General features: G+C 36.8%; 2 protein-coding genes across 2 annotated transcripts; one reads left to right on the forward strand and one right to left on the reverse strand.

Moving 5' to 3' along the window:
* The first annotated feature begins 638 nt into the window (after positions 1-638).
* Positions 639-24,987, forward strand: LOC128622301 (uncharacterized). Its single transcript, XM_053648692.1, has 10 exons — positions 639-642; positions 18,512-18,562; positions 18,656-18,769; positions 18,905-19,033; positions 19,884-19,962; positions 21,890-21,945; positions 22,047-22,132; positions 22,629-22,895; positions 24,553-24,592; positions 24,704-24,987. Exons 3-9 carry the CDS (start codon positions 18,658-18,660, stop codon positions 24,589-24,591), a joined length of 768 nt encoding a protein of 255 aa, XP_053504667.1. The 5' UTR covers positions 639-642; positions 18,512-18,562; positions 18,656-18,657; the 3' UTR covers position 24,592; positions 24,704-24,987.
* On the reverse strand, positions 5,974-14,993 carry sar1b (secretion associated, Ras related GTPase 1B). Its single transcript, XM_053648694.1, has 7 exons — positions 14,832-14,993; positions 9,830-9,905; positions 9,169-9,288; positions 8,810-8,875; positions 8,585-8,688; positions 6,887-7,018; positions 5,974-6,629 (listed from the first exon to the last, which is right to left on the reverse strand). The coding sequence occupies exons 2-7, from the start codon at positions 9,885-9,887 to the stop codon at positions 6,513-6,515; spliced, it is 597 nt and encodes a 198-aa protein (XP_053504669.1). The 5' UTR covers positions 9,888-9,905; positions 14,832-14,993; the 3' UTR covers positions 5,974-6,512.
* Positions 24,988-25,287: the final 300 nt, after the last annotated feature.

Below are 25,287 nucleotides of genomic sequence, written 5' to 3' on the forward strand. Positions count from 1 at the left end.
AAACAGGTGTTTGATTATGGGTGGTTGCTATATCAACCACATCCTCCAGCCTGGACACTAATAATATTACTTGTTGATGCTTGTTTTTTCCCTGCTTCAGCGCAGTGCCACATTTGAAGTGCACACAAGTTTATGTACTGATTTGAATGATTGCATGAGTAGTCATTTGAAATAAGTGATTACACACACTGTAGATTAAACAGCTAAAACATAAAACATGACTCCAATATGCTCACCCACAAAACACTACACTGTTCAGATCCAAATGATTATTTCAGTCAGCTTTTGTGTATGTGACGTTAACTCATACTAAACCCCTGCTTCCCCTATGGAGCGAGGCTATATGAGGCCTAACAATGACTTGATCCCTTAACCCTAATCCTTCGCTGTTCCACTGATTAGACTTCACCTGAATTCAAGCACAAATCTACATGAGAGTTGAACACAGATTAGACATCTGCTTATAGTCCCTGTCACATGTAATAATGAATATGAAGGCGAGGGCCATATTCAGAGTAGGTGATTTAAATCGGCGACTTGGGTCCGAACGTTATGTCCATATTTACGAGAGAATTGACTTTTTTTTCACACTGAGGAAATCGGAGGATACAGCATCTAAATTTGAGACGTTGCATATCTCAAGGACCAAATTTTTATGTATAAAATTATGAAGTACACTGCAAAAAATGTATATCTTTGGAAATGAACATATCTAACTTTTCTTATAATGAGAAGATCATAATTCAAATATAAGATTATTCAGTTTGTTTTTAGATGCGTGTAATTATTTCAAGTCAAAACATTATGTTGGCAGATTCTTTTATTTCTTTCTAGATAAATGATAAATGCTCAAAATTAGAGAGATTATCTGCCAATAGAGCAAGATGAGTTCAAGCTTGAACTTAGTAAAATATGTCTAGAAATAGGTTTAATAATCTTGTTTTATTGTAATCTTCTAAGAGGAACTACTAAATAATGTGGCTATATTCAAGATATTTTCACTTGCTAAGATGTCATTTTTTGCAGTACACGCTTACTTAAAGTGATCATTAAACATAACAGATGAGTGCGTGGTCATCTTATCCTTCACTCCTTGGGTAAGTTGGGTAAGCCAAATCATTGGCATAAATTAATTCATTCAACAACTGAAAATAATTAATTAAAAAAACCCTAACCCAGAGTTGGGCAGTCCTGGAAATGTCTGTGCATAGCATTTATTTTTTTCATGTTTGAATGTAGTGTAGGAGAAATCATTGTTTATGTTCACCTTTAGTGTATTTCCATCTAAGCAGAGATTGGCCCACTCAGTGGTGGAGATCACGACAGCTCATGAAGGAATTGAACTCTGGCCCCACTGTGACGTTACATTGCACACGGAATGTTTCATCCTTATTGGCAGTACTGCACTGGAGCTCCCTGGACACCATGTACTTTCCCCAGGTTCCACATCGCCCACCCCTCAGTGATGCTGTGATCATTTCCACATACTCTCATGAAAGAGATTTTGACTGACCAGGGCACTACACACTTCTCAAACTGTATGAATTATTGGGAATGAAATCAGTTTGCACCAGTGTTTATCACCTGCAATCTGATGGTCTGATCAAACTGTTTAACCAAACCTTAAAACATGATTCACAAGTTCATTCATGATTACAACTGTAATTGTGATGAGTGGCTTGAACCCCTGTTATTTGCAGTACGAGAGGTTCTACAAGCCTCCATGGGGTTCACTCTGATTTAATTATTGTATGGCCAGAGGCCACATAGCAACGATCATGGAAAATAAAGATGAGGACTTTCACAGAACAAAAATTTAATTCAATACGTTCTGAACCTGAGAGCAAAACTCCACACAATGGGGCAATTAACAGGAGAATTTTCTCCAGGCTCAGGAACGGCAATTCCGGCTATACACAGCAGTGATCGACTACATGATTTTTAATGCTTGAGCGATAAATTGCTTGTATTATTACACATGTTGAGCTCTAAATTACTCGCAAAAGTGGCAAGGGCCCTTTGAGGCCACATGACAAATCAGGGATGTTAAGTGTTGCACTGCAAGTTTCCCCACCTCATTTTTCTAAAACCATAGAGAGAGGTGGTTCTGTCACTGTGGTGAGTCAGTCTCAAGAGGAAGAAGCTGGGACATGAGGTGAATCTAAAATATGTGGCTAAATCCATCCTGGCCCCCTGTGGAAACAACCTCTCCCTATCCCAAAGGACAGAGGTTGGCATGTTTTTACCTCTACCTGGTCACATTAATCTAATAGAGCACCACACTGGAGGGGGTTGTGCGCATTTGCCCCTACCATTTGAACTGATCAATCAATGGGGTTCGGCTCACTTTTATTCAACACTGGACTTGCCAGTGATATTGGCAGAGCCCCTTAATACCCAAAGTCCCATAAAAAAATCTGGTTGCTCTACAGCAATTCCTTCACCCACATGCCTTCAGTCTCTGATTGGACCATGCTCTACTCCAGTGGCTCTACCACATGAAGGATGTGTGACGATCACTCTGTTATCTGGTACATTAACCATTTAGCGTCAGGGTTTGGATATAATGGCTCTCACTGTGGCTCAGTGGAATCTCAGGGTGCAGATGGCTATGGCAGATTTCCTCAGTTAGGGGTGGTCAGCGTTAGATGGTGGCAGGTATGAGGCAGCAGAGGTGTGGTGGAGTGCTGGTTTGTGAATGGAGGGTAGAGTTGGGAAAATACAGGGTAAGGAATGAGCATGCACCTGTGATGATTAATGAACAAGCGTTTGTTTCGGTGAGCAGCTGTGGGATCATAAAGGAGGAAAGGAGAGAACACAGGCCTGCTGCATGGCATGAGATGTTAGTGGCACATTGAGTTTCCTCTTTCCCCTCCAAACTACTGGGTTTTACAGTTAATAATTCATTTCCAAGGCTCTGAGACTCCAGCGATCGCCAAATAATACCAAAATTCCTCAAGGAGTGCATTGCCGACTCATACAGGAAGTCACAAAAGAACACAGAACCGCAGGCCTTGCACACCTCAGATAAGGTCAGCATGCAGGGTCCATATTTAATGGCATCAATGATGGAGGATTTGGCCCTCAAAGGCCCACAGAAACTGAAGTAATAAACACTCACTTTGAAGATGTCACAAAGTAGGGCTGGGTATTGCGACCAATTTGACGATTCGATTAAATTGATATTTATATGGCTTCGATTAGACTTAATATCGATTAGTTATCAATATTACAATTTAAATGTTAGTTTTACAGACATGGAATCCATATTTTAATATAAATGCTGGTAACTGAAACCCTCCTACTTAGCTATATTACTGAAATACACATTTACATTAACAATAAAGCCCACACAATTATGTTTAATTACCTTTTACTTTGAGTAACAAACATTGTCACAAGAAATCATAAATATGTGCATACAATGCACACAAGGTAAACACAAACTGCACATTACTGTAAAAATAATACAAACGTTGTAAATGTGCAACAGTGAAATTCATTAACTTGAAACGTTTAAGAAATAACAGATTTCAAAACATGAAAGATGGCGCCATCTTCAGGACGAGAGGCGAACTACAGATAATATTCACATCCTCTCAAGTAAAGCACGCGCATTAGGAATCGATTCGGGGATTTCCAGAATCAATAGTTTCGTTAAATTGAAGATCGATTAAAATCAATAATCTTTTTTTTTTTTTTTTTTTTTTTACCCAGCCCTACAATAAAGAAACTGTCATTTGCAGTTTTCACCTCTTACCTCTACCATGGCCTTCTATCAAAATGGAAATGCCCCTCTACATGTGATCTAGGTGGTGGTGTTTTCTATTTATTTATTTAATTTCGTTTTCCATATTATCTCAATTTATGTCACCAAACACTTTGATATTCCAGAAAGGTCAGACAAGTCTGCTGAGCATCAGAATCTACCAGAGCCGGGCTGCAGTACTGCTGCTGTAACCCACAAATAAAGGAAATCTGAGGAGATATTATTAGGTGGCTATTGTCAATTATGAGCATATTCCTTGATCCAGTAAAGACCTCACTTACTCAGCAGGTACTCCTTAGGTACTGTAAGAAACTGGCCAGAAAGGTCCCATGCACACACACACACACACACACACACACACAAGGTATTCAGTTTTTCAAATACTTCCAGTTTAAACCTGAATACAGAAATAGCGAGTGGCATTGTGTTAAAGCCCTTTTAGTTTTTATGCATATTTTAGAAAAAGGAATGGGTCACTGGAATTTTACAATTTTATATTAATTAATTTATTTATTTTAAATGCAGAGTTTTTCCATTACATGCAACAGCTGATAGGCAGTACACAAGGGAATAATGGGGGAGGGAGAGTCCTTGTACTGCCTTAAAAATTACTTAGAAAGGCTCCTGTAAAGAGTTTAATGTTATATGGCTAGCCCTTTTTTGGTAATTAAAATTAAAAAAAAAAATTTAACGTGTTGATGCATTACACATTGATAAAATCAAGAACTTCGCAGAAAACCATCCATAAGATCCATATAGTATGGCAAATTCTTTTGTTTTTGCTATACACCGAACAAAGTTGGGGATGAGATCAAAAGATTAATACGAGACGATAGAGCAAGCATTCATTTCCTGATGTTAACATCTAGATATGTTAGACAACTTGGAACATGGCACCTTTCGTATGAACTCACCCATTTTTAAGTGATCAAATATATTGGAACATGAAAGGTGTTTGTCACCCAGGTGTGCCCTTGTTGATCATTTAAACAAATAATAGCACCGAATGTCTCCTCTTGGTTTGAGCCCTTGATTTTGTACAGTTAGTGAGCAGAAATATAGAAGCCATACCACTAGATGCAAACCAGTCAACAGGAACAACTGGAAGCCCAGACTGGATTTTGCAAAAAAAATATTATATTTTATATATATATATATATATATATATATATATATATATATATATATATATATATATATATATATATATATATATATATATATATATAAAAATATAAAAAAAATATAATGTTCACATACATACAGAGATGCCGCAAAAGTTCTGTAACCAAGATAAACATGTAGCAAGTGATGGAAAAGCCAAAGTGTGGAGAAAGAAAAGGATTTCTCATAATCCAAAAACATAAGCTCATTGGTCAAGAACTATGCAGGTAGTGTTATGGCTTGGGCTTGCATGGCTGTGTCTGGAACAGGGTCACCTGTCTTTATTGATAATGTAGCTCATGATGAAGTCTACAGAAACATTCTGCCTGCCAAGTTACAGGAAAATGCATCCAATCTAATTGAGAGGAACTTCATCATGCAGCAAGACAATAACCCAAAACACACTGCCAACACAAAGGACACAGAAGTGGAAGGTTTTAGCCTAGCCAAGTCAATCATCAGACCGTAACCCAACTGAGAATGCATTTCACCTCCTGAAGAGGAGACTGAAGGGAGAAACTTCCTAAAACGAACAACAACTGAAAGAAACTGCAGTACAAGCCTGGAAAAGCATAAAAATAAAAAAATAAAATAAAAAAAAGAGAATACAACAGTTTGATGATATCAGTGGGTTGCTGTCTTGACGCAGTTATTGCAAGCAAGAGATGTGCAACCAAATATTAAGTGTATTACTTTAAGACTATCTGTACCGATACTTTTGCTCACCTAAAAATTCGGTGGTCTGCCAACAAAGGTGCCATAATCTAAAGTTCTTTAAAACACATCTAGATGTATATATAGGAAATTAAAGCTGAAATTCTAGTCTTATATTAATCTTTTTATCTCAAACCTAAATGACAGTGTACACTGAAAAGAAAATACTTTGCCTTGGCTTTCCAATACTTTCGACAGGGACTGCACATCTGAAAATTCTTGACTTTACTTTCCATAGGATCTGCATCCTGCATACATCTGTCTGAGATACCCGACATAAACTATGCTCTCATGTTAATAAAAAGGGGCATCTTAAACTGGGTGGAGCCGTTTGAGAGATCATTTAATTTTTTGTTAATATTCATTGTTTTGTTAAATAAGACCGGCACACCATTCAAAATGACTGCAATGCTCAAAAGTAAGGATTCCCACAAAAATCCCAACCATGTATCCTATTAAAAACAATCAACTTAACAAGGGCTGCAAACATATTTCTAAACATCTCAAACACATTCTTAAACATAAACTGGGGTTGCCAATACCAGCAGAATCGTTTGCTTTTATACCACATCATACAGATTTCACACGTGCATAAAAAAAGTCAAAAGAAAAACAGAAATAAATGAAAAGTGTCGTCTATTTGGCTTGAAAACGGAGACATTGATATTCCATTCCCTTACAAAAGCTTTAAGAAAAAAAATGGTTGAATTAAATGTCTTACCCTATAAAAGTTTGTTTAAATTGAGTTGTACTGAGTGATTACCGCCGTTTTTCTTTTGGAGAGTGATGGCAGGCTGAACAAGAACTGAACATGAGTTTGAATTTGTTTACGCAGTTCCTGGTGCACCTCCTTGTGGTCGGACCTCTAGTCAATGTATTGTGAAAGCCAGCGGAAACCCTCCCCATATCCCTCTCTCTTTAGCACGCTGCACATGAACACTTCCAGTGGTCTGGTATTCAGTTCTTTAAGGGGAATATTACCCTGTAGAAAGAACAAACACCATATGATAGATGATTTTATTTTGGCAGTTAACTGCAGGGATTCTCAAAATGTAAGTGGCAGATTTTTGTATTCCAATCGTTGTTAACTTAGCCTTTAAAATATCTTAAATAAACAAACGAAAGCTAAATTAAAGCACGTATGTCGCCACAATCACGGCTACAGCCTACAACATCACTCCTCTAAGTACACATTAAAAAGTTATACCATAAAATATGTGCAAAAAAGGCTCGTCTTACCTTGCCAGTTGTCTGTCCATACAATCCAAACAGTTCACGAAGTTTCTCCTCACTTATGGCCTCTGGCTTATCAATCTTGTTACCAAGAATCAAGATAGGCACGTTTCCAATAGTTTCATCCGTCATTAGTGCCTGTTGTAGGAATGCACAATAAAATAAAATGTGTTAGATTTGCATATGATCAAATCTAACTGTAATGTGAGTGTCCATAAAATTCATAATTAGATACTGAACAGGTTCCTCATACAGAGATCAAACAAATCTGAGCAGAACATTTTAACAACCATGATCTGAGGTTTCATCAAAAATATGCCCATGCAAAGCTAGTTTTTGTGGACCAGAGTCTGCCAAACTGGACATCCGAGTTGGCAGACTGGACAAAAGTCGCTCACATCACCACAGCAACTAATAATATTCCTCCATATGATCATTTCTCATAATAGTTTGGTGGCTCTAATTGCATAATTTCTGGTAGTATCCTGGTGGCAGTGGCCATCAGGGAAAACAAGGCTGTCTGTGTACATCTGGAGAACACCTGTGAAATAAATGAGGGGTACTCAGATATTTACCAAAAAGCTGAGCCTGTGTGGTAGTGGTGTGTGTAGAGGCAAGTGGGGTGTGTACAGTAGATAATAAAACAATATCAGATCAACAACTAGAATGTTTTACTCCCCTTGTTTTATTTGTTTAAGATCCATGAGAGCAGAGTATTTTTGTGGATTTTTAAACAAAAGATCAAAAAGTTAAACAAGCAAGACGATTTTTCACAGCCTTCTTTGCTCATATTTACCAGGGGTGCCAATATTAGTGGCAAGCACTGTATTATACCTTTTGGAATTGGTCTCATCAGACCAGAACACGTTCAGCCACATGTTTTGGGGTGATTTAGTTGGGCTTGGATGTTCTTTGTGAGAGACTTCGGTCTAGCCGCCCTATCCCATAGCACAGACGTGAAGATTTTTATTATGTTGTAATAATAATGTTGTGCTCTAATTTAAATTACACCATGTATTCCCAAGCATTTTTTTACAGCCCACAACATACAACGCAAGTCAAAAGTTTTGGAACAACTTGTATTCATCATTTTTAAAATTTTAAACACTCAAATTTTATCTACCCAAAAGTATAGGTCACTATACAAATCACAATCATAAAATGTTTATTATTGACTGTTTAGTGAATTGAGAATTATTAAAAATCACAATTTTAATGGGACGATCTCTTAAATAAATAAATAAATAACCAGCCACTGTATCCTGGTAAGGGTCACTAGTACAGCCTAGCTTGGAAATTCTGGGTGCAAGAAGAGATTCACCCTGGATGGGATGCCAGTCAAAAGAAAAAACAAGGGGACATGGGGAGAACACCGGAAACTGTGCACAGACAATAATCTGAGCTCTGGATGGAAATGTGGACCCTGGAACTATGAGGTACAAACACTGCCACTATGTCACTATGGAACAATCTAACTTTAATCTAACTTTAGCAAAACCTGTTAAATATCACTGTGACTAAATTCTTGCACACAAAAAAAAAAGCCTTTTCTGTCTACACCTCAACTTTAAGAAACTAGAAATATACTTCACCAGAATTATGTTGAAATGTTTGTATTTATTTGTTAAATGGTGCCCAGGCTATTTGCGATTTCCTGTTTTAGGAAAAACATTTTTAAGGAGAAAATAAAACCCAAGAACTCACATCAAGTTCTGTTTTGGATTCAGCCAGTCTCGGGTAGTCTACACAATCAATGAGAAAGACAATGCCGTTGATTGCAGGGAGGTAGTTTTTCCACACTCTTCGGGCTAGGATACAAGATGTGTTAAGTGAGTATTATGTCAGACACACACACACACACACACACACACACACACACACACACACAGAAAGAAGGAAGTGTACCATGCTTCAAGAAAAACTACTTGCCCTGTGCATGGCCACCAAGGTCAAAGGTGGTAAAGGTCATACCAGCAATAGTCAGCTCTTCTGAAGCTAAGGAATAAAACGCAAAGATACTTGTTTCTTACAACCATTACATCATCATGATGAGTACCAATTTAGCACAAGTGATGGACAGCACACAATATAGTATATAATAAGGGAGTAATAATCCGATGACACAGATCAATATATTGTTTTAAAAGGCAACAACTGAACTTAACCAATCGATTATTACTGCATTATTGTTGACTCTTAGAGGTCAATGTTGAATATTGAGGTCAAAGTTGAATGAAATAATTAACCATGTATCTGTGTTTATTTTATTTTATATGATGAGAACTCACTTGGATGTAAGGTTGGCACATGTTGCCCCAGTCGATCATCTTTAAGCATATGCAGTAGTGTGGTCTTGCCAGCATTGTCCAGACCAAGAAATACTAATTTACCTGATTTTTTGTACAGTCCTAAAAGAATAAGAACATTTTTTTTCAGAATTGGTCTCAAAGGACATGACATCTAGATGATTTTGGCATTCATACCTACTGCATCCTACAGTACCCAAGTCAAGCTCTCAGATTATCTTCCCTGTAAACAATACATACAGTGCATTGCCTTTATTATCTTAAAAAATACAACTTAATGTGCAGCTAAGTCTAATTAAGTCTAACTATACAAAACACTTAACCTGACAGTGAGGCTATACCTTTCAGTCAAATATTGAAAATGTTAGCAATTAAATTAGGCACAGATTTGCAACCTAGCATTATTACATGTCAATGAAGAACATGCTCTTGCAGCAGATTAAATGAAGGTAGATCGAGTGTGATCTACCTTTAGCCATTTCCACTGCCACGTTCAAAAAAGCAAAACCAAAAGACCCAAAATGGGTTTGCCTTTTTTTAACTTAAAAACTACAGATTAATGTGACAGCTGAAAGTCAGGAAGAACTGTTACAGAGGAATCTGAAGTCATTTTTCAAAATCTTCATTAAAAAGTGGGTCTTACCAAGAAACTGCAGTACATTACTAAAACCACTATAAATCCAATCAAATATGAAGGACATATCCAGATCGTGTTAATCCTGAAAAAGAGAAAGAGGAAAAAAAACAAACTTAAAACCACTTTGGAGCATGAAATTATTTAAAACTTTCCCCCGCCCCAAGTTCTAGTTCCACGAACAGTGGACTCATTACTTACCAAAAACATACTGCATTAACTTAATGTTGATTAATTGCATTAACTTAATGTTGACATATTTCTGTAAAGCTGCTTTGAGACAATGTCTATTGTAAAAAGCGCTATACAAATAAAATTGAATTGAATTGAATTGAACCAACGTAGGACATTTCTTTCAACAAATCACTACCAGCTTTGGTCATCAATGTTCGCCTACTAACTAACTCTTAAGCTATTTGGAAACTACCTCCAGAACACACCAATTAATTGCATAACTGCATTTGCACTGCTGCATAGGAGCAACGTACTGAGTAAATCTCCCCCATGCCGGGCGCAGAACAACTAATCCATGCTGGGATTCATTCACAACGATTTTCATAATCTATTATTATTGAACTGATCTATTAGTTGTTGCAGCTGTAAATATTACTCTAAATTAAACAATCGTCTGATTGTGATTAAACCCACAGAAGGAATATCACAACGTCCCATCAATATGCATTTAGACAAGCCTCTCATAGGAGGCACCGCAGATACGCAACAGGTAGATGCAAATATGCGTTAACACGGACGTATACACCAGGCTTAGAGAGTCCCCATACTTTAAAGGAGGTAGTTCTCTGCCATTTCTATCAAATGTGTTTTAATCTAAATGAAGGGATGTAGCACAACACAGCATGCTTTATAACACACGCCAACTAATTGATAATGAAAGTCCAGCTATTTTTATTACTGAATTTTTGCAATTTTGTAAATTAATTGTTGCAGCCCTTGTGCTAACATTAGCCAGCTAGTGACAGGTTTAATATGACTTATACATGTTTAATATTTCTCTGTACAGTATACTATGTGGAATTGAGCAATTCAGAAAAGCTATAAAGCTTTTATTCTACAGTCAGTAGACATGAGAGGATAACATAATATACAAAATAACTAACAACAAAATTTAAAATAATAGTAATGATAAATGGTAAAAAAACAAAAAAAACAAAAAAAACCCTATTTCCGGGTTACCCATGTTTGACTTCTGTCTTTGTAAGTTTTTTGTAGTTAAAGGGGCATGGCATGTCAAAGCTTGTCTAGCCCAAATTTTAAAATGACTGTGACCGTTGTGTGTGACGGAGTGTGACAGTCATAACAAGTGAAAGTTGACTTTAAACATTTGAGGGTTTTGTTCTGTACTTATACTAACAAATGGTGGAAAATTCAGCTAAATTTGTGACTGTGTGGCTCTACCCCCTGATTGATTTGGAATCACCCAGCAGTAGTACTAGAGCAGGGCTCTACAGTGCGTCCATTTCACTCGCATTTGCGACTAAAAGGTACTGGGCAGCTGTGGATCAGGTGGTAGAGCGGGTTGTCCATTAATCGAAGGGTTGGCGGTTCGATTACTGGCCCATGTCTCCACATGCCAAAGTGTCTTTGGTAACGCTAACGCTACAAGGTGGGTGCAATTCAAACTTCTTTATTAAATAATTCCTCACCAATCGTAATCAAGATTAGCAACTGTTCAGTCAGTAAACATACAGTACACTGTCTCTCTCCTTCACTCTCTTCACCAACTCTAATAGACAGCGCCTTCACTTCATTTAAACTCAGGGTTGCCAGATATCACGAGAAAAGTCAACTCCAGTTTTCATGTTTTGTTTTAATCCCCCATAATTTGCAAAATCAGCAGACATGGCAACACTGTACTGCAGAACCGATCCAAAACTCAAACAAACAAAACGAATAAAATGTAAAGACAGAAAATGTGCCTAGTTATAAATAAATCATTTAATATAAAAAAATAGATATTATAATAAATTCATAAAATCTAAATAAAATGAGAAATGAAATAATGTTTAATTACTATGGGTTGCGTTTAACTTGACATGACATCAATTTAACATGAAACCGAGTACGCTGTTTCTTCAGAAGGCCATTAGCCTTCTTTTTCCTAATATGGATCATGTTTGATTTAAGTCTACTTTTAATTAGGACTCTATTGTTTAAGACATGACCATGAGCAGAGAGCTTACATTTAACTGTTTATGACCTCCTGATTAAAGCTTAAACAACAACAAAAAAAGATTGGTATCTGGATCGGTATCGGTTGTAAAAATCCTGATCAGAGCGTCAGTAATGAACACCATTAAACTGAAGCGCTTTGCATCTGACGAGTAAATGAACTCACCCAATCACATCCTATATGAGATTATTCAGATATATACACAATATACACAGAGCGGTTCAAGAACTGACTCCAGCTCAGAACCATGACAGTGGAAAATGTCTAATAGTGTAGCTTTAAATATATTTAAGAGGAGCAGACTTCAAACTCTGAACATTGAGGTTTACTGTATTTGTTTACAAGGTGGAACAGGTTAACTTTGTTGATTTTTGCATAAAGCCTGTAAAAATAAGGTAAATTAATTTGTCACGGCTCACACTATGTTCCTAAATTCTGTCATAATTGATAAGCTCAAGTTTTCTCGTGCCTACGTGTGTATTATATTGTGGCACATTAACGTTAACATCTCTAAAAAAAAAAAAAAAAAAAATTTAAAAAAAACCCCCTAAACTTCAACAGTACTCCTAAATTTTTGCACAAGTGCTCCTAAAAGAAATTGTTACCGTAGAGCCCTTTAGAGGTAGTCCGATATTGGATTTTACAGATACCAATAACTAAGTTGCGCAGTACCTGCCAATAACCGATTAATCAACCAATAGTTTTTAATATTGGTAATGAATGAAAACACTCAAAGTAAAATAATGCTGAACTTTTTTACAAAAATAAGCAATACTGACTGAAAGTGTACTGTACTTTTACAAAAATTAAATATATATTATATATATAAATTTTAACTACTAATAAATATTGAAGTAAATAGAATATATACATCCAAACTGAACCAAAAAGTAACACTCTTAAAGTGCACCTATTTTGCTTTTTCAGATATTATCTTTCATGTAGTGTGTTATATAGATGTTTGTGAATGTAAAAAGTCTGCAAAGTTTCAAAAGTGCACAACAAATGACCTTTTTGACTCTCAGAATAAGGAACCGATTTTAAACAGCTGAAACGAGTCGTTAGTGATTCCAGATTTACTTCCTGGACTAACCTACGTGGATGGTAACAAAAACCCCGCCTCTGGTCTTCATTGGCTGCTCATGCACAACCACATTGTATGAACTCCCAAAGGATGAGAATGTAAAGCGTCAGTGGTTAGAATTCATTTTAAAACGATACCACAGCAGTTCAACTCCGACCTTCATTTGTGTTCCAACGCATTGCCATTATTCCTTATTTATTAAACAATTCCGGTATAACCAGTCCCTCCTGGATTTTGCGAATGCAGAAATTAACACAAAATCAAGAAAACTCCACAATATTGAGAGGAGCTTGCAGTTTTTCAAAATTAGCGCAGATTTTTCACAGATTTGGCCAAGACACGTCATGTGACGTCATCACAACATTCAGCCAAAGCCCTCTTCCAGTCATGTGCATCCGGTACAGCTAAAAAAAATCTCATGTACCAACAAACAGCACTGCCGAAGACCGTGCAAAACAATTCCGTACAATTGCAATTTCGCCAATTCAAGTAGCTGTCCACAAAAAAAACTCCGCAAGTTGCAAAATCTTAAAGAAAGCTGCAGCAAGATCAAGCATTTTTGGCCACAACAATCACAACACAAAAAAAAAGCCCTGAAATCCTGTATGGTCTGTATAATCACTCCGGAGCATTTGGGTGTTTGTACCACTCTGGTGTCTGTGTTCGCCACATAAAATCTCAATTCTAAAACAGTTCCACTGTAACCATTTCAACACACACTGACAGCGTAGACCAACCACAACAAATGGGGACATCTGACCAATCAGGAGCGCTTCTAGCATTTCCTCTCTTTGACAATTCTTAGAACAGTTCTCACTAGATTCCTGAGGACATTTAGACTCCTTGTGGGTGGAAGTTGTAGGAACAACAACATTTGGTTTTAGGCTTTGCTTGTAACCAGCAGAATTTGTGAGCTCTTTTGATCGATTAAATGCATCAAAGGCATCAGGAAAGAAGTGTCAAGAACACAGCCGTGGATCTTCAGGGAGGTGTCTTTGTCCAAAAGCATTTTCCCCACTCATTTCTCCTCTTCTTATCACTACAAAAGCTGTTAAAACTGACATTACTTCCCTTGTTGCCTTTCGACTGGAAACTACAGCCAAAAGCAGCAGTGTGGCATTTATTCCTGCTGTAGGGGCTAGTAGCTCATTCTTTTTGTTTAATGGTGTGGTTCCGAGTGCTCAAGCGCATCGACTAGGAGCAATAAAGTAATGGAGGCCTCTGTAGGTTAAAATATGTATTGAACATTAAGGATTTTCAAAAGAATGACAACGTTTCATGTGTTTCTAACAATGTATTTTAGTAGGAGAGGGCAGTTATTGGGTGTTAAGGCCTACAAGTCTTCACAGTTTGGGTTCCCTTTAAGTGAACGTTATGGGAACGTTAAGGGAAGGTTCGGCAAATCTAAGAACAACGTTCTATTTCCGTAAAGAAAACTTTCCTGGCTAACCAAAAACAAACCTTAAAATGTACGTTCTGGGAACCACAAACGAACGTTCTGGGAATCAAATTTATTAGCTGAGAATATTAGCTGAAATTTATAAGAGCTTAATGAATACCTAACCGACAAGCAATTATTGTTACAGCTACCAATCGTGAGTTTACTGATTAAGTTTACACAATCCTAAATTAACTAAGCTATGTTAGTAAACAGTGGAGTTAACCAATGAACCAACAGTATTGCTAACCATGCTTAAATAAAGTATCGGTCGAAGACATTAATAAAAAAAACATACCTTGTATCTATATGTAGATGCACAGACTACTGTTACACTTGGAAGTCCAGTTAATTCGAATGGCCGTAGTAAACGTCTTCTTCCCTGCCTTGGTGTATCACTAACACAGCCACGACACACAGCAATGGCTGCCTTGCAATGGCCCTATCCGATCTAGCCGCTTCCTGTTTGTGTTACCAGTTAATCCTTCCGGCTGGAACAGCGATATGTGAGAATAGTAACTTGATCATAAACCTCGGTTGTATATTTTTTATGGTAGCAGATATATATATATATATGTATACTCCATCGGTCATCGTGTGAGTTTACATAAAAAGTTTTGCCCAAAATGTCAGGTAATTTATTAAAAGCATTAATTCAAAAGAAAACAAACGCATCACTGAAATGTTCGCTGTGTCTATACTTTTGTTTATAGTGAAATAATTCTCATTTTACATTCATCTAATTTTTTTTATCTAAACGTCTATCATGCTTTCAATAAAAGAACTAGATTGGTTTCCAGTACGCTTGTATATAGTTAGCACCGGAAATGCCACGTCTGTACCAACCGTAGACACGTCGTGGTGGATGAAGCTGCGATGAACTGCGATGAAATTCTTTATACCTAATTCTTTAAACAACATGATGTGGTTATGGATGCAGTTCCTTCTGGATTTATAATGCCCTTCAAAGAAGCCGTTAAAAGTGGAGCCATATGGGTTTAAACTCAAAAGATCATTCTACTCCTGTTGGTCAAATGTGCTTCTTTTACACTTTGGCGAAAAATCCATTTCACAGAGATGTCTCTACCTGACATACAGTCACTTATTGGAGCTGCCTAATAAATAATCTTGGTTGGTAAAATGTTTGGACATTATCGTGTATGTATTTATTAACAAAGAAAATAAAGTAAGTCTCTTATAAAATCATACGAAGACGCCATTGAAATAGTATCTTGAGATTTAAAAGTATATATATTGATGTAAATTGTTCATTCCGTGATGTATACTCAGACACTCTCCCACGCAAAAAAAAAAGATCTGGAAACATTTCTGTAAAGAATTCCTGACCTTAATGCCCATTCAACGTGAAATTCCTACTCATGAGCATGGGGAGTGACGTCATATCAGCGTGGGGTAGTGACGTCATATCCGTATGCTTGCGCACAGCATAAAAAGTCAACTTTTTTTTGCAATATTTATGAGAGTGCACAACAATACAGATTTCCATAAAAATATATATGGTAAGGTGCACATTAACGTAATACATATGTCCAAACCTTTTTTCCATGAAATATTTGTAACAAATGTCTAGGATATTATATATATGGAATAGTTATAATTTATCTAAAATATTTTTCAATTTGGGGCCAGATAATGGGAGAGGAAGCACAATTTCTGTGGAAGTAAAATAATGACGTCTTTTAAACAAAAAAGTATGTTGTATTGCACTAATAAAAAAAATGCATTGTATTAACAGTTGTTGCATTTTAATGCATTGTATTTTCAGGGCTTGCATTTTTGGGTATTGCAGTTCAACGTGCTTGTATATTAATGCTGTGAATATTTCAATTGGAAACATTTCACACACAATTTCATTATTAAAAATTCAATAATCAATATTCAACTTCCAAAGTTAAGTTCCAAAATATTCAGCTTGTTCAAAAATACCCCCTATAATCAGGGGTGGGGCCGGTTCTGTTTTCCTGGAAGGTCTGTCAGGTGCCCAATTCGAGCCCTTAGTGTCAGGCTCAGTGAAGCTTGTGGCCACTTTTACTCAAATGGCTATCACTCTTGAATGGAATAAGATTTTCACCAAACTTGGGGTACATATTTATGGGCTCAATTTGAGGATATTACTGTGTTACCAGTATCACACTCACTGCACTGTTGGATGTACAATTCTAATATGAATGTGCAGGTTGTCAGTAGACCCTGCTCCATATGGTATTGTTACCTTACAAATTACCTACGTTCTGCCTTTATGTGGTCTGTGTTATTAAAATGCATGTATTAAATGTATTAAAATGGAGAATGTTATCACACGTGATTTGTCACACGCACAAATACATCAACAGAACATTCAGTCAGTGCATGGAGTGCCTATTATTCTGTCTTGTATTCATTTACAACAAAAAAACTAATCGTCCCATCGTTCACTTAATGGAGTCGGCTCAGAGCCGACTCGTTCGCAAACGACACATCACTACTCTGCAGATGGACATATCTCACGTAAGTGGTTCTTGGCCATGTTCACTGATGAAGTTTAGCAGATTCTTTTAGCGAAGTATGATTTGCGAGACACGTTGGAGCATAATACATAACACAATACATAACACATCGTACACGACAACTGGGACTCGGAATTGTTCAACTCGGAACCTCCTGCTTTCCACATTATGTTTAAATTGGATGTGATAATTATGGAAGCCCGTTTCCGCCTCGGAGAAACAAATAAAAAGGGTAGTTTTAACTTTATTTGTCGCAATTCTGACTTTATTTCTCGCAAGTGTGAGTTTACATCTCACAATTCTGACTTTCTCGAGTTTTCTTCACCTGCCAACAACAAACATGGCCGGCATTTGCCTCAGGCCTAGCATGGAATTTACAGTGAATTATAACGTGGTTACGTTATAATTTTCACAAAATACACAACTGGATACAGTTATCAGGTAACTTTTTTTTTATTTAAATATGATAAAAGGATAATGTGTGAATCAGGGGTTACTGTTCCGTACTCAACATTTAAATGCTAAGTTTGTAGCAATGCTAACGCTATTGGAGTATATGTGGAACATGCCGAGTGTAAACGGCGCTCATTAAAACCAACAGCGATCTCATTTAGTTCATTAGACACCTAGGTCCATATACAGATACACATTTTTATATATATATATATATATATATATATATATATATATATATATATATATGCATCTATATCTCTCTCGCTCTCTCTATATATACGCACACACATACATATATATATATATATATATATATATATATATATATATGTGTGTGTGTGTGTGTGTGTGTGTGTGTGTGTGTGTGTATATATATGTATGTACACACACACACACACACTTTTTAGTAACACTTACTTTTCCAGCCTTTTTTTGGGTCCATCCCAATTTTTTTGAGACGTGTTGCGGCCTTCAAATTCAAAATTACCTTATTTTTTTCCTTAAAACGGTACATTTCCTAAGTTTAAACATTTGATGTTTTCTGTGTTCTATTGTGAATAACATATGGGTTTGAGATTTGCAAATAATTACATTGTTTTTATTTACATTTTACTCAGCGTCCCAAATTTTTTGGAATTGGGGTTGCAAATGTATGACAGTAAACTGTATAGGACTCTCTTAAAAAAAAAACATATTTAATATATCCTATCAAATAACACCAATAATCTACAGTATAGGCTCTGAAATTAGATTAGGATATTTCTGTAGGAAAAAAGGACTAACGGAAACTAAAGTATATGCACTATTAGATAACATTTGCTATAGTATGTATAATAATATGAACTTGGCAGAGGCAGCACTTGTAGTATGTTAGCAAGTTGAATAAATAGATAGCAGGTCAGAGTTGTTATACCAAAACGTATAATATACCAAAAACCTTTGCCACATCTGGAGGTATGTTTGAATAATCGTTAACGTGTTCATAGTGCTTTAATGTCATGCCTGTGTCCTCTAGGGCGTAGTGACTCCCTGTGCCAGAGACCTCAGCCAGGACTGCACAAGTGGGGTTTGGAGCTCTTTATCTTAAGCACAACAGTTTACTAATGAGTCTACTAGTTGGCCTTATATTGAAAAGCTGCATAATCCTGTTACAATTTAGGTATGATCATGCCCTCTGGTGTCTCCAGCTTCTTGCTGGATTGTATGGATTCAGACTTGGAAGCAGGTGACACACTACCATCTATTGAGACTTTTTGCAAAGCTGATACTTCTGGTAAGTGTTCTTGTGCGTTCACTACTAATGGCATATTTTCAGTTATATGAAATATATAATAACCATGTTGTTCATTTTGATTTCAACTTCAAATGAACAAAATGTAATGTTTGTTTGCCTTTCTGTCTGACTGAGATGAGGGAACAGGTCTGGTCAGTGAAGATGAAATGCTGCACTGCTGTATCAGGAACTCAACGCTTCTCAGTTTCAGTGACGCTGTGAATATCGGAATGCAGCATCCTCCAAACCTCTCCTCCATTCTGGGTATTATATACAGACCAAGGGTATAGTTTACATAGTGTGTAATTATGTAAATCTTCTTACACAGATTTGTAAGCTTGAAAGTTTGTGGACCCTTTAGAATTTTCTGTATATTATTGAGAAAATCTCTTCAACCCACGTCAAAAATGTAAAGAGATGAGGGGTTATGGATGTCTAAAGATCGAACTTTATTTGAAGTCAAATAAAGCTGAGACCTCAGCAGAAAGTCTGAATCAATACAACCTTGACACGGGCTTTTATACTGTCTTGAAGCAGTTTGCTCATCTATGCGGGTTTTACAACCTGTCATTTGCCACAATTAAGTCCTTTTGGCCATATGCTGTTTATAATTGTGGCGCAAATCCAATCAGTTAACTAAAAAAGAAAAAGCATTATCTTTTTCCACCTCAGGTCATTCTTGGCCCAAATCGGCACAAACACACATTTCCGACTAATTAACGTTTGTGATCATTACTGTGACATAATCTTATACGTTGGTTACATGTGAGATCATTACTGCAATTATTGAGTCAAACACTTCCTACGTGAGCATGCACTGGTTAATGCTGATTTAAACATTATCTGTTTAATTAGAATAATATATTCATATTTGTTTACATTGCTAATGTGCACACAGGTGGGAACTAAGAGTTGGAGGGAATGTGCCACTAAAATCACCTTATTTGTTTGATGAAGGACTACTCCTTCACATTTGATATCATTAATTATTCTTGTGTCACACAGACTGAACATATAGATGGTATAATAATACAGCAACAGTACATATAATATTGAATTTTTACTAAAGAAATCTGCATGTGTTTAATTTGGTATTTTCTTATTGTTCCCATAGAGCTGTCACCTGTTACTGATGGACAAACTGCAAAAGACTCATTTTCTCTGCCCTTCCTTCAACCTGTGTCACCTCTTGGGTAAGGTTTATTGCACATATATCTAAGTCAGCAAAGCTTAAAGCTAAATGCTAATAACACGGTTGTAATGTGATTTTTTTTGATGTGATAAATGGCTTGAACGCAATAAAACAACGAGCAAAATGTGTTTAAGGTTAAATTTGTGACACATTGCTGGTATGTTGATGCAGAGGAGTGTGACCGTGTTCTAATTAACCAATATATGTCTGAATCAAACCTCTGCTTATGTTCAGTATGACAGCTCGAGTGCAAGTGTGAAATTGCTTTTATGCCAGTTCTATAAACAAGGAATTAATACTAATTAACTGACATTTCAGACAGAATATGGCCAAACATTGTGTTTATTTTTGCTCTGTCAACGAAATAATTCTGAAAGAAGCCACAGCTGGATATTGTTGTGTTGCCATGCCAAGCACAGGCTGACTGACAGCATGTAGTAAGTGTAGAAATGGTTTCAGTTTGAGGAACTACAGTGTTATAAGAATTGGAATTTTACGTAACGAACACAAATAAACGACATGAAAATGAGAAACAGTGAAATGTACCAGTGCTCTTACACAAAATATCAGCACTCTTGCTAAGCCACTTAAATCCTGTCAGATTAGTGGACCGGACATAACTGTTGTATAATGTGAAATAATTCTGTAAATAACAGATATGTGTAATAGGGCACAACACGGATTATTTAAAAGACCAGGAACAAGTGCAAATTAATTCTGAGCTTGTATAATCTCTTCCGAAAGCAAGGTTAATACTTCTGCTTTTGCTATACGCTGACATTTGGTTTTAAGATCAAAAGATGAATGAGATAATAGATCAGAATTTCAGCTTTCATTTCCTGATAATTACATTTAGATGTGCTCAGCAACTTAGAATATGGCACCTTTGATGGCAGACCACCCAATTTTTACGTGAGCAAAAGTATAGAAACAGATAGATAGTCTTAAAGTAAGTAAATAACTCTTAATGTTTGGTTGCATATCCCTTGCTTTCAATATCTACATCGAGCCGGTGAGCCATTAACATCACCAAACTGTTGCCTTCTTCTTTTGTGATGCTTTTCCAGGTTTGTAGTACAGCTTCTTTTAGTTGTTGATTGTTTTGTGGGGTTTCTCCCTTCAGTCTTCTCTTCAGAAGGTGAAATGCATGCTCAATTTGGTTAAGGTCTGGAAATTAACTTCGACAGCCTAAAACCTGAAGTCCTTCAGTGTATTTTAAGTTATTCCCTTGCAGCATGATGAAGTTCCTCAGAGTTAGATAGGCTGCATTTCTCTGTGTATGTTACTGTGGACTTCTGAATTCATTCTGCTGCTACCATCACAGTTTACATCATCAATAAAGATTATTGTCAGCTCCAGAAGCAGCCATGTAAGCCCCAGCCATGTCACTACCTCCACTGTGCTTGACCTGTGAGTCCCTGTGTTTTGGATCATGAGCAGATCCTTTCTTTCTCCACACTTTGGCCTTTCCATCCCTTTGGTAGAGGTTAATTGTGGCCTCATCAGTCCATAAAACTGTAAAACTTCCAGAATCTTTGATCATCTCTGTCAGGCCTTCTGATTCTTACTGCTGATGACAGAAATCTCACAGGTTTATTAAAAATGTATTCATTTGTGTTCCGAAGATGAATGAAAGTCTTATGGGTTTGAAATAACATGAGGGTGAGTAATTGATGACAGAATTGACATTTTTTGGTGAACCATCCCCAACCGTCATATTTGCTTTTTTCAGAATCTGTGATCTGATCTATTAAATGTATTGCTTTATCATCAACAAATATGTTTTTAATGATTGACACCCTTCACACTGGATTATATGCATTGTCCAGTATTTGTTAATCTCTCTTGTTGTGCAAAGTCTTAATGCTTACAAGAGAGGCAGGTTTTTTTTTTTTGTTTAGAGTTTTTTTTCTCTGTTTGTACTGTAGCTCCTCCGCTTTGGTTGGGCTATGTGATAATTTGACATCCCCAAAGAATACCTCAGGTATTTTTTTTTTCTCTTTTATTAAATTCCTCAATAGGTTGATGCAGAATGACCTATATTGCAGGAAATCCACATTAATTCTTAAATTGTACTGCTTGCAGGAGGTAAAGGCAAAACCACTGGAGTTGAAGAAAGGACTCCTGTAACCAAGATAACTGTGGCATTTTCTCCTGTTGTAAAAAAAAAGGTATTAACAAATTCAGGATTTTGACCAATAGTTGCTGCAAGCTTTTTATAATCGACCAATTGGTGTGCAAGAAGGCGGGAATTATAGAGGGGGGTTAAAGCAATGCAAATACGCGCACACACGATGCAATATTATAAACACATCATAATGAAACTAAAGCCGATCCTGGACATTTTCTCACTTGTAGAAATCCCAGACAGACACTTTATTAAGGTCCAAAAAAGAGGACATGTCCGGGGAAAAAGAGGACGTACGGTCACCCTAGCAAAACTTGCAATAAAATGCACTGGCAGGACCAACAGCCTTGTTATACACCAACAAAAATGACATGAAGTAATGTTAACCAAAGACTGTAGCTAAAGATCAAGTTTCTTTCAGAGCTTGCTAGCCACACTTCTAGCCAGTTGACTGCGCATAACTGAAGCAGTCGCTTGCTTTATTTCTGATAAGAGATTTAGTGCCATTCCTTCACCAAGTGTAATGCCTTCCCTTTCAGCCTCTTATAGGAAAACGTAAGCCCATAAAATGCAGAAAGGTGACCTTCAGTGATGTCATCAGCACACAGGCCATATCAGTGCTTAATCCTGGTTCAGTGAAACCTCAGAGAAGAGCCTATAATGTCCATAAGAATGACATGAGAACCAACACCAACGAGCCTTCTTCAGAGACAGCAAGGTTTTTTGACTTTGCTGATGAATGCGAGAAGGAAACTTTTTTTCAAAGACTGAAGCTGACCTACACTTTTCAGTTTCCCTCTAAACCGGTAAATTGACCCCTTATGTTTTTTTAAAGGGAAAAAATCATGTGGTACATTTCATGGCTCTTTGATTCCAGTCTTGAGTCATTAACCTCTGCTCTGTGGCATATCTTTATAAAAAAGAGAATTGGAATAGCCTTTATTGGCCAAAATGAAATGAATACGGACATTATACTAGGCAAAAACTAGAACAGAAAATCAAATATGTGAAAGTCTTTACCAAATGAGCTATAAAATAGGTTATACCGTCAGGTCCATAAATATTTGGACATCAACAAATTTATTATTTTAGCGGTTTACCACAGTATATTGGAATTGACATCAAATCAGCTACCAAATACAGATTCAATGCTTGGAATGAACGCCTTTTTAATCGCCTTAATTGGTCATGATATAACGAGGAAACAGGCCACACCTGGCCATGAAACCACTTATCAGTCAATTGTCCAGTTACCCCCTGCGTTTAAACTAAGATAAACTAAAAGTAATTGGACAAACTAACAATCATAAATTAAATTGTCATTTTAATACTTGTTTGCAAATCCTTTGCAGTCACTGACTCTCTGAACTCTGGAACCCATAGACATGATCAGACTCTTGGTTTCATCCCTGATGATGCTTTGCCAGGCTTTTACTGCAGCTGTCTTCAGTTCTTGCTTATTCTTGGGGTGTTTTGCCTTCAGATTTGCTCAGTTGGATGTAGGTCAGGTGGTTGACTTGGCCACTGCAGAACATTCCACTTCATCATAAAGTCTTGGGTTGTTTACGAGGCATGCTTCGGGTCATTGTCCAACTGCACTGTGAAGTGTTATCCAATGAGTTTTGAAGCATTTGGCTGAATCTGAGCAGATTATACAGTATAACCATATAATACACAGAATTTGTCAGCAGTCACCTCATCAGTAAATACAAGGAAATCAGTTCCACTGGAAGCCATACATGCCCATGCCTAATGTGGTGGTATACTTCAGGTCATAAGGAGTTCCTTCTCTTCTCCAAACTCTTTTTGTCCATCATTCGTATACAACTTTTTGTATAAGAATGTGTCTCATCTGTCCATAGAATGCTGTTCCAGAACTATATGGGTTTTTTTAGATGTAGTTGGCAAATGTTTATCTGGTCTTATTGTAATTGAGGCATACCAGTGGTTTACATCTTGTGGTAAACCCTCTGTATTTACTTTGTTGGTCATCTCTTGGTTGTTGACTTTGACACAGATATATATAATATATATACATACACACATATACACACACTCCTACCTCTGGCCAACTGTTGCAAAATGGTTTTTTTTCCCACCAGGATGTAGGGTTTTCACCAGGTCCTTTGTTTTCGGTGGAACTTTTGGTGTTCCTAAGCTCATCAGTGTTTTCTTTCTTTTTACAACCAAATCCAACAGTGTAATTCATATTCTGTTCATATTTATATTTATTGTTTAATTTCAATAGTATACTGTGGTAGGCAGCTAAAATAACAATAATGTTGCCAAAATCTTGATGGATCTGACTGTAAGTTGCAGTGTCTTTTGAAGCAATACAAATGCTAAAGATGTACTGCTATGACATGTCAAGACTGGAGTATGTTTATAGTAATTTTTGGTCTAATTTTATTTGCAAAAATAAGTTGTAAGTTGCAGGTTTTTGATTTTTCCTTTTATTCCTAGATTACCTTCCCAGACCGGCCGAAGACCGAGGATGTGTGAGGTAGAAGAATGGTTTCTTTCTTTTTTCTTTTGTTCAGTGTGCATTGCTGCTCTCACTTAGATCTCGCGAACAACATGATGAAATAAAATCTGTTTTTGCATTTCTCTAAAGCCCTGTTTTGTGATCAGCAAACCAGGACCTACCTCAGCGAGCTTGGAGGGTGAAATCCATTTAAATCTATTTCAGTATTAAGCGTAATAACAGTTTTCAGACATTAGAAACCACACTCAGTGTGTCACATGGTACGAGTCATATGCTACATTAAAAATATATACTTACTTATTATACTATATTTACTTGTTTACTTGAGGAGAAAAACATTTTGTTACAGGGTAGTAAATTTTATTTTATGATGTGTTTGGTGTAAATAAATTAAAAAAGATTTTTTTTGTTCAGTGTGGGAACACCGCTAATGCTTAGTGTACATACATTACATGGTTTCATTTTCTACAGGAGCCACTTTTATGGTATTTAAGTGGTATCATTAATAGAGAGCGCTAGGATGGATGGAGCAATGAATGAGTGCAGAGTAGTGAATGGATCTTGCAGAGAAGCTTCCGAGCATAAGTGCTGAATACAGACACACATTTGCAGGTCACACTCTGCTCCCCGCTCTGCAGAGACGGATCAGGTCAATGTAGTTGTTACTCAAACACAAAATTAGTTTACAGTTATTCAAAGATAAATAAGCAAAA

Source organism: Ictalurus furcatus, chromosome 18, assembly GCF_023375685.1.
Source record: "Ictalurus furcatus strain D&B chromosome 18, Billie_1.0, whole genome shotgun sequence".
Classification (NCBI taxonomy): Eukaryota; Metazoa; Chordata; class Actinopteri; order Siluriformes; family Ictaluridae; genus Ictalurus; species Ictalurus furcatus.

What these genes read in the sequence shown, in the direction of transcription:
- sar1b (XM_053648694.1), bottom strand. Translation starts at nt 9,887, where the DNA reads ATGTCCTTCATATTTGATTGGATTTATAGTGGTTTTAGTAATGTACTG. An exon ending in TGTGCCAACCTTACATCCAA is followed by an intron (nt 8,876 to 9,168) that starts GTGAGTTCTCAT and finishes TTTATTCCTTAG; the next exon opens with CTTCAGAAGAGCTGACTATT. An exon ending in ATGGACAGACAACTGGCAAG is followed by an intron (nt 6,630 to 6,886) that starts GTAAGACGAGCC and finishes TTCTTTCTACAG; the next exon opens with GGTAATATTCCCCTTAAAGA.
- LOC128622301 (XM_053648692.1), top strand. Translation starts at nt 18,658, where the DNA reads ATGATCATGCCCTCTGGTGTCTCCAGCTTCTTGCTGGATTGTATGGAT. An exon ending in TTGCAAAGCTGATACTTCTG is followed by an intron (nt 18,770 to 18,904) that starts GTAAGTGTTCTT and finishes TGTCTGACTGAG; the next exon opens with ATGAGGGAACAGGTCTGGTC. An exon ending in AAACCTCTCCTCCATTCTGG is followed by an intron (nt 19,034 to 19,883) that starts GTATTATATACA and finishes TTGTTCCCATAG; the next exon opens with AGCTGTCACCTGTTACTGAT.